Source organism: Galeopterus variegatus, unplaced genomic scaffold, assembly GCF_000696425.1.
Source record: "Galeopterus variegatus unplaced genomic scaffold, G_variegatus-3.0.2 Scaffold10454, whole genome shotgun sequence".
In the NCBI taxonomy this organism is placed as follows: domain Eukaryota; kingdom Metazoa; phylum Chordata; class Mammalia; order Dermoptera; family Cynocephalidae; genus Galeopterus; species Galeopterus variegatus.
Genome location: NW_007736565.1, coordinates 27,256 through 37,575, shown reverse-complemented (window position 1 = coordinate 37,575; position 10,320 = coordinate 27,256). Strand labels below are relative to the sequence as shown.

General features: G+C 33.9%; 1 protein-coding gene across 1 annotated transcript in view; it reads right to left on the bottom strand.

Annotated features, from left to right (window-relative positions):
- Positions 1 to 8,957, bottom strand: part of DPY19L1 (dpy-19-like 1 (C. elegans)) — a 29,770-nt gene extending 20,813 nt beyond the window's left edge. The window contains exons 1-4 of the mRNA XM_008594250.1: positions 8,884 to 8,957; positions 6,660 to 6,719; positions 6,046 to 6,126; positions 1,662 to 1,763 (exon numbers count right to left, since the gene is read on the bottom strand). Coding sequence (XP_008592472.1) covers positions 1,662 to 1,763; positions 6,046 to 6,126; positions 6,660 to 6,719; positions 8,884 to 8,943 — 303 coding nt within the window. The 5' untranslated portion in view covers positions 8,944 to 8,957. The remainder of the gene's footprint in view (positions 1 to 1,661; positions 1,764 to 6,045; positions 6,127 to 6,659; positions 6,720 to 8,883) is intronic.
- Between the last annotated feature and the right edge of the window lie 1,363 nt (positions 8,958 to 10,320).

Genomic DNA, 10,320 nt, shown 5'->3' with positions numbered 1-10,320 from the left:
ACTTTTTGCATGTTACTTGTCTAACTAGAGAGTCCAACTTAATATTCATCTAAGGTAAGCAGAGCTCCTTTAAACGGTATGAGCTTTTCCTGTACATTCTGTGGGGATGAAAATCTTACCCATCACACACACACAGTCTGCCTCTCTCTCCCTATCCCCCCCTCCCACCCACACACAAAATAATGATCAAAGTTTATAAGGAGAACAAAAGACGTTTTTACATTTTCTTCAATAACATAAAAAAGTAATGTTCTTAATAACAAAGATCTGCACACTGCAATCCTATGCACCTCTCAATGGTCTCTCCATCCAAAAATCACTGTTAAAATTTTGCTTTCTTTATGTGTGTTAATTGTAAGCACATAGGATTGCATCATTTTGTTCACTCCATAATACATCTTAAGCGTCTTTCCATGTCAGTATGATATCAAGTTAGGGGATATTATGTTAAATCGTTCCCTTTTCCTCACTGCATGGATGTACCATAAAAGTTACACACTCCCTGAACTGGCACTGAGCTGTCTCGATGGCACAGTCCTTATGAACTCAGATACTTAAGGAGACGGGGAATGGCAAACTGGAAACAACTTTGCTGTGTTCTTCAAACTGACTGAAGTCATGCTATGCCTCAATAAACAATGTTTTTCATTACATAGCTGATAGTTAATACTCTCAGGTTGTAGTGGCATGTATGCTGTCCTCAATAATGATAAAGGATTTCTGCCATATCCTAATTCCTTACTCATGTTTACCCTCTATTTCCTTTACTTCTTCCTCAAAGGAGTCTTGATCTCCTATGAACGTGTATTCTGAAGTCTGCCATGTGGCACACTACTGTCCCCTGGTCTGGAACTCAGGACACTGTGCTTCACACAGTGAGATCATAGGGAGAAACGAATATGTAATAGAGTGTTCTTGGCCAGTTTAACACATATTCACACACAGCTTTGAAGGAAAATGTGTCACAATCAGTGCCACATAGGTGGTGTTAAAAAGGCACACAAATAGATGTTTGTTGAACCAAACCAGCTCATAAAATATTGCAAAATAACACTTTAGTTAAAATATCACAGTACTTTTCCATGTATTCTCTAATCTTGTCTTCACCATATCTGTTTGTAGCACACTACTAGAAACTAGTAAGCTATCCCACAGATAATGAGGGTCCCTTGTTCAAGAACATCAGGTAATACTGTAGGCTTCTGTCTCACAGTCTACTAGACTATTATGGTTTCCTTCTAAACATCTGAAAACAGTTTTAGAAAGAAAAATGTTGGAATGAAAAACCTGTACTTAATGATATTTCAAAGCAATGAGATCATTCAAATAACCACAAAATGAGTAGAAATGTAAGAGCTTTAGAGCCTGGCTCAATTAATGCTATCTCTGAGAAGAGACAACTTGAAATGCCTCTGTGTTTACTCATCCAAAAACAACTGCTAGTCTGAATGCATATTTCCAAATCATCAAAATGAGAAAAGGCCGTATATTTCAGGGAGCTGTGCTAATGTAAATAGGAACATCTTCCCCTAAGCTGCCACATTTTCCTTTTCCTTCAAACTTTATCTCAGCACAGAAAGAATATGAAATTAAAGGAGCGCCCGTTATGAAAAATGAATGGGCCAAAACCTAAGGAAAGAAAACTAGAAATCACATCTTACCTCCTTTTCCATGAAGTCAAACTCTGCTGCACAGGTATACAATAAAGTATCAAAATCCTTGTAACTGAAGAATTTTGATGTTAGTAAGTTGCCAATATGAGCCTAGTGAGAAATAAAATGAGGTAACATTACATTAAGCCATATATTGTAATAATGCTCTATAATCTTTATAGTATCTAAAAATAGTTTGCACGATATTATAGATCCCACTGTTCCCATACCCAGCTTTTGCTTTTGTTAAAGAAGTGCTGTACCCTCCAATTTCACAGTTCCCCCTTCTTTTGCTGACAAGTGATAGCTCCAACACCCTGCCTTCCACACTCATCAACATGCCAAAGGCTTTTTCCCTTGGGCTTTCTCTGCTCACTGTGCCACACCTGGTGAAATATGTTACACAGCATCTCCTGTGCTGGAGCCTATCAGGAGGTGTGGGCTTGGGAACACATACAGACTTCTGTCAATCACAGAGGGACACAGGGCCACGGAGTACAGAAAAGGGAATGTTAATTCTGATTTCTGGAAAGGGGACTGAAAAGATGACTTGAGTAAAGTAGGAATGGGCAAGACTTGGAGTAAGAGGCACCTTTTGCCTTTAATCAACTCTCCTGCAATTCTTTACCTGTTATCAAGCTTTCTCACTTACACCACCACGTTCACCTCCCACAAAAAGCTATCTGAAGAAGGTGGAATTATTTTCACTTTATAGTGAGAAAGCTAGGAGGCAAAGACACAAAACATTTGCCAAACTTTAAAGTTTATCACTGTCTTAAAAAGCAAGGAAAAGGAGAAATTATGCCTCAGACAAACTGTAACTAAAATTCTGCATGATATCTACATGAAGAAGGATCAGGTGAAAGGAGAAACTGAAGGGTGCTAGGGATGTGACGAAGCATTTCAAAACACTTTGTCTTGTTGGGGGAAGAGCTACATACTGATAAGGGAGAATATACGGCACCTAAAACAGCATAAGGGAACAAATCCCAAATAAAATGGGATAAGTCCTAGTATAATGATAATTGCAATATATGTACAGAGCTTAAATTCACTAATTAAAGGACAGATGCTGAAATTGGATTTAAAAGGAAAACATCCAGTATTATGTTGTCTACAAAAAGATATTTAAAACAAAAGTACAGGGGCTGGCTGGTTAGCTCAGCTAGTTAGAGCGTGGTGCTGACAATCAATCAACAGTACATAAAAAGGTTGAAAATAGGAGAACAGAATAAGATAAACCTGAAACAAAGAAATCTAGCTTAGCAACTGTAATGTATCACAAAAATAAATTCAAGCAACAAATATATGGAAAGAGACAACAAAAATATTACATGCTGGTAAAATGAACAGCAAAGCAGGATTAAATGTATCATGAACATATTTGCAGTCAACAATATAGATTCAAAGTATGTAAAAGAATAACTGACAAAACCATAGGAAAAAATAGATAAGTTGACAGTGTTCACTGGAAATGTGAAACACTAACCCCAGAGTAGAAAAAAGCAGGCAAAATTTAAAATAAAATGAAATCTGAATAATATAATTAATAGGTTCACAAAGAATATAAACTTGAGAGAAAATACATATTATCCTTGAACACAAGTAAAATATGTTTTTTAAATGTTTACATAGCATATCACAATACATTTCAAAAAACTGATATAATATAAAAGTTTTTTTCTGATCATAAATGCAGTAAAACTAGAAAATAACTACGAATGGCCTTAAAAATCCTTTTGGTTAGAAACTAAATAACATAAAACCTAACATCTGTAAGTAAAAGATATTAAAAGAAAATTACAAAATAGCCAATTTGTAAGATACACAAAAGAGTACTTCTTATAGGGAAATTTTAGCTTGAAATGCATTTATCAAAAAATAAGAGGGTGGAAAACCAAAGAGCTAAGCATTTCCCCTCAGGCATCAGAAAAAGCCATAGAACCAAAGAAATGAGGATAAGAACAGATATTGGTAAGACAGAAATACAACAAAGCCAAAGAGAACCAAAAAAAGGTGGAACTTCGAAAATACTAAAACAATACATAGGCCACTTGATTTGGGGCACACAGCAAAAAACCTATGCTCAGAGGTATTATCAGCAAAAAAGAAAACGATAGAAAAAATATTCAAACTAAGAAAATCACCAAAAACCTCCCAATTTTGATGAATAATAGGAACCTACAGAAGTTCAATAAATACCTGGAAGGATGAACACAAAATGATCCATATCTAGGTATATCACAGTCAAACTTTTAAATGTGAAAGAGAAAGAGAAAATCTTGAAAGCAGTAACAGAAAAACCACTTAAGCATGGGGGAAAACATATTAAACGATTAATATTAGTAACCCTTTATTTTGTTAATATTAATAAAACAATATTCATTGACTGGCTTCTCATGAGAAATAACAGAGGTCATCAGTTCTAAAAGAAAAGAACTGCCAACCAATAACTTTATATCCAGAAAAATTAGCCTTATAAAATAAAGGAAAATACTCGTAAAAACATTAAGTACAAAAGGAACACAGCCCAAGAGAATCCACTGCTAGCAGACCTGCGTTATAAGAATTGTAAAGGAAATCCTTCAGGCTGAAGGGAGATAACACCGCACAATAACTCACATCCACAGGAAGAAATGAAGAGCAATAAACGTGGCAAAAATTGGGGTGAACATAAAAGGCAATCTAAATACTTTTTTCTGTTTGTTTGTTCTTCTCTTAATCTCTGTAAGATATAGGACTGCACAAAGCAGCAACCGTACTCTGTATTGTTGGCACTTACATATAGATGGGATTATATGTAAAATGAGAGGGAAAGTGGAGTTACACTGGAGCAAAGGCACGATGTATTTTACCTGAATTAAGTCAGTATTAGCCTGAAGCAGACTGTGATAAATTAATNTCCCACCAGACCATGTCTTACTCAGTTTTTATCTCTAGGATACATTAAGGCACATAGAAGGTACACAGTGAATGGACGAATAAATACATTTTAAATTGCAGTTTTATACTTTTAAAAATCTTTTCATAGGTTACAGACCACTCATTTAATAGCCCAGTTATTTTCAGTCTTCTTCAGCAGAAAATCCCTTGTTCATATGGAAACCTACATAAATGTCCAACATGTTAGAGGTTAAAGCTAAGCTGTCCTGGGTAAAAGAGGGGCAGCGAGGAAGTGGAAGAGCAGAGACTCCACAGAAGAGTTCTTGGAAGTCCTAGGACTTCACGGAACCCAGTTTCAAAACCACAGCTTTCGAAGGGAGACCAAACATCCTCATTACGACAAAATGATGGTTTGTAATGATGAACACGCCAATTACCCTGATTTGATCACCACACACTGTAAACATGTATTGAAATATAACTCTGTACCCCACAAATACGTATAATCGATATGTTTCAATTTTTAAAAATGAATAAAAACCACAGCTTTAATCTAGTACAGACAGCTTTCGAAGGGAGACCAAACATCCTCATTACGACAAAATGATGGTTTGTAATGATGAACATGCCAATTACCCTGATTTGATCATCACACACTGTAAACATGTATTGAAATATAACTCTGTACCCCACAAATACGTATAATCGATATGTTTCAATTTTTAAAAATAAATAAAAACCACAGCTTTAATCTAGTACAGAAGGAAGAAATGTCACCCATAAAAATAAACCACAGAAAAAAACATATGGTTTACTTTACTTTTTCCATGTTGGTTCTCGTGTTGCTTTCTTTTTAAAATTAAAACTTTGATAGCCTCTGCATAGGATGTGCTGATTAAAACACCAAAATAAAACAGGAAAAGCAATTTTGGAGAGGAAGAATCCTTGAAGTTATAAAGCAGAATTCTTCTCATTTTAATTTCTCTCTTATCCTAATACCAAAACAAATTAAAAAAAAAAATACTTCTCTTAATAAGACTAACTTGGATTAAATTATCGATAAAGACTTTATAAACCTTTTACAAGAACTGACCAAAAAAATGGGGGGAAAAAAGAATGAGACTATTATATGATCTCCAGTTAATGGTCTGAAGATGGTGTCTTTATTTGTTACATCAGGGAATTATAAAGAAGCTAGAGAAAAATGTCTGCATAGACCCTAAAATTTAAGCTTTAATATCTAGAGTTTTCTTACTTTAAAATTTTAAAATCTTTGTGATACAGAAGGACCATTAAAATCAGACAATGTGTCAAGAAATTAATTTTGGAGAATAAAACTATATATATAATCACATTTACTTTTTATTTTATTAATTAGATAAAATAATAGATGAGCAGACTTCATCCTACAATTTAGATTAAACAGTGATACTTTAATAACTCAAATAATTCATTCTTGGCCTATTGGATTCTTTTCAAGTCTTTCAAATTTAAGCAAAAATGCACTTACATCATCTGCAATGCCAAAGATTTTAGATGTCAAATATTTGAGTATGACAGTTCCAAATAACCAAAAACATCCTTGGATAACCTAAAATTGAAAAATAAAACAGAACAAAAATAACTTATGTTTCATATTTCATAAACATGGGATAGGAAGAAAAAAATAAATGTATTACTCACACATGAAATAAATATCTCTATTTCCAAAAGAAAATGCTAAAAAACATATCTCAATTTAAAATAAAGAATGTTGCTCTGAAAACAAGGGGCAATAACTAAAACTAGAAATATATACATACAATCTTATCAAAATTAGTATGTTTTATATAGCAATTGCGGTTACTAGCAGTTTAACAGTTTCTCATACATGCACTGTTTCTCAGAAGAAACATGAGTAATAATATAAATAAAACTGAAATTCCTTTAACTAATGATCTGGGACCAATCTCAAGTTATTTCCTGAAAAAGGCAATTTGGCACATTAAAAATGAACCCTAATATATTATAAAATTGTGAGATCCCCTTGAATTACATAGGTCTTTTCCTTAAAAGTAAAACATAAAACCAATGATATGTTTTAGAGAAGGAAAAACATACTCATTAAAATAGATTGATTCTTACCCATAAACTAAGTTCAGATACATTTATTTTCAGGAAATGTGGTTTCATTGCCAGAATACCCTGAGTAGAGAAAATAACATGGTATACAGTTAATACTTTACAGACATAAATTTAAGTACCAAAACATTCTTCTAAATAATAAGACTCTCAAGCATCTAAAATTCAGCACACTGTCGACCTTCCACACAGCATCATCACATGCTCTTTTCTGCAGTCAGTGATTTCAAGAAATAGCCCTATTTAATCCAAAGTAGATTAGTTAGTAACTTCATAAAATTGAAAAGAGACTCACCATATATAAATTTCTATCACTGATTTTACAAATCTGATTTACCTAAGAACCAAGAGGTATATTAAAAATTTCAGAATTTTAGACAGTAGTCAGATAGGCATAAGATTTTCCTTAAGCTAAAAAATGACTGTCTCTTAGGATAAACTACATGTAAAATTTTTAATGGATCAACTAAATATTTCTCCTCTGTCAAAGCTTAAGTCTCTCCAGGTACACACACTCCCCAACTGTATTACCTATATGGAGCTAAACTACTTCAAACGTTGGCAAAAATATGGTTAGAGTTCAAAACATAAGTACTTGAAACTAAATTCAATGTTTTCAGAAGTTTCTCAATATCTGAGAACACAAAATGTGACATGATCCAGGTTTCAAAGTGATTCATATAAATAAACATGTGCAAATGGGTGTGTATAGATAAAGATGCATGAACATGTTGTATTCTGTAAATGCTGGCATCATTTATATTTATACACCAAAATATATTAAATATAAATAAATATGTGCAATTCATACCTAAAACAAATCTAAGTGTCAAGCACCTAGCAGGGTAACTGACTGAGTACAGGCGCTCCACTTAACTAAAGAGAAACTTCCCACAAAATGTATTTAGATTAGATTTTATTCATAGGCAATATTCAATTTAATGCCTTCCCTGTACATGAGTACCAAGAATTATGTACGTTATCCTGGATAATAGCAGCACTTGCCAATGTACGCATGTAAAATATAGAATTGAGTACATTGTCACATTTTCCAATTACTAAGAGAATACACTGACTTTAAGAACGATACTTATTAATCCCAAAGCAAAGCAATTCAGTTCATGATTTTTGTTGTTACTGTTGTTGAAAACACAACATTGCCACAGGCCAATTGCTAATTTCTGTGACCAAGTATACCAGAGGCATACAACCTGAAAAGGGTGGTGGCCCTGATTGGGAAGAGGCATATTCTTGGGAAATAGGTTCTTAAATAAACATTACTTGTAAAATGGGATAAAGAAATAAGAGGTTCCAAATCCATTAGCGTGTTCAGAAATAAAGAAAGCCAAAATGATCTAACTTAAATTACTCAAGAAGTAGAATATCATTTCAATTAAGACAGTGCAATATGTTTTTTTCTTCAGCAAACTGTCCTATACTGAAGTTCACACATTTTAAATATAAGTATAATATGATAATGTAATAGTAACAACACAATATTAATATAATAATAGTCTAACATAATACTTAGGTTTATGAAACACTGTAAGGGTAAAGCACATTGAAAAAAGAAATAACCATCCCTAGAAGTCTTTAAATTTCAGAACACTTTTCTATTTAGAAAGTCATCCTGCCAAAAGTGTCAGGAGAAATTAGATGACCTTTCTCCATTTGTTCTAATTCTGTTAGTTTCCCCATAATCTAAAACTGTTCTTGGTAGTGATTTAGGAAAATATAACTGAATTACCGTCTGACTTAAACTATCTGAATATTCCATATAAATAGACAAGAGGTGAAAAACAACCCTCAGCAACAGGGTCTCAAGCCTCTGACCACGGCAGAAAGGAGAAGTGAGGCTGCTGTGAGCCAGCAGTGGGAGGAAAGGGATAAAAACTGAAAAGAGGAAGGGAAAGGATAAGAAGAAGAAAGCATAGAAACCTTTCTGAAATGAACCCCGGGACCAATTCTCAGGTGACAAGAAAGCTGAGGAAAGAGAAATTCAGGGCAGATGAGGGCTGCGAGGCAAGGTGCAGGGCTGTCTGATCCTAACTTCCCATTGTGTTTGGCTCCTGTTTTGGAAGTGAGTGGTTGAGCCCTATCATATATAGATGCATTCAGTAAGACACTGGAAACAGTTCCTACAGAAACCCTCACAAATCCCAAGCCTGTGATAAAGAAACTGATCCCATTAGTTTACAAAACAGGCACGTACTTACGGAACACTTACCCAAATAATTACCAAAGAGGATGCATAATAAGAAGTTAGTAACATTGAGTTCCCAAACATCAAAACAAAACAAAGTGCAAGAGAAATCTGGAAAAATCCAAGAAAAAAATATAATTAACGCATATAAACAAAACACCCATTGACTTTCATTGTGAAAACAGCACATGCCCATGAGAAACAAAATCCAAACCATTCAAAAGGAAATACACAATGAAAACAGCCACTATCCACCCCACACTTCAATACCCCAGATACCCACCATCAACTTTCCTGTGTATCCTTCCAGACATCAACATGTATAAATTCTAGTTTATATTTTTTTAAAAAAACACAAATGGAATCTTACCCCATAAGCTATATACTCTTTCTTGCTTTTTACTCTTAATGTTTCAGAGAGTTTTCCACATCGATCTAAACCGATCTAATTAATTCTGCTTAAAAATTGAAAAAAGCTTTAACTCTAAAAATGTCCCATAGTTTATTTAACTGGTCCCCTGAGTACCACTGAACACTTAAGTGTTTTCCAGTTCTATTTTGTTTTGTTTTCCCTATCACAAACACTGCTATAATAAACATCCTTATGTGTACATCTTATGTACATGTCAACACATTTATGGACAAATTACTAGAAGTGGAATTGATGGATCAAGGATACACATTTTAAAATTTGAAAAAAAAATACTGACAAATTGTCCTACAAAAAGACTGTACCAACTTACTTTCCCACAAGTAGCGCATGAAAGTTCCTGTTGATGCATACTCTGGCTCATACTGTGTATTATTGTTTTAAATATTTGTCAACCTAATAGGAAAAAATGTTACCTCATTATCCCACTTTTCCATTCTTCTAATAGTGGATGAGACACAGCATCTTTTCTTCTGTGTGCTATTTATCTTGTCTTGTGTGTGTTTATGAACTGCTTATTCCCACTGCCCATTTTTCTATTAGATATTGGTTATTTTCCAAACTCCTTTCTTTACATATTACAGAACATAGAACATACATAGAACTCTCTTCATATATTACAAAACAAAGCTCCTTATCAAGCAAACATACTATAAATATTTCCCCAGTTTATTTTTTATCTTTGTGGTATTTTTGTATTACGGTTAGTTTCTAAATTTTTATGTTAGTCTTACTTATAGCCAGCTGATCTTTGACAAAGGCACAAAGAACATACATTGGGGAAAAGATGCCTCTTCAATAAATGGTGCTAGGAAAACTGGATAACAATTTGCAGAAGAATGAAACTTGATCCATACACCTTTTACCATATACCAAAATCAACTCAAAATGGATTAGAGACCTAAATATAAGGCCTGAAACTTTAAAATTCCTAGAAGAAAACGTGGGAGAAATGCTCTAGGATTTAGGACTGGGCAGTGACTTTATGAATAAAACCCCAAAAACACAGGCAACAAAAGAAAAAATAAACA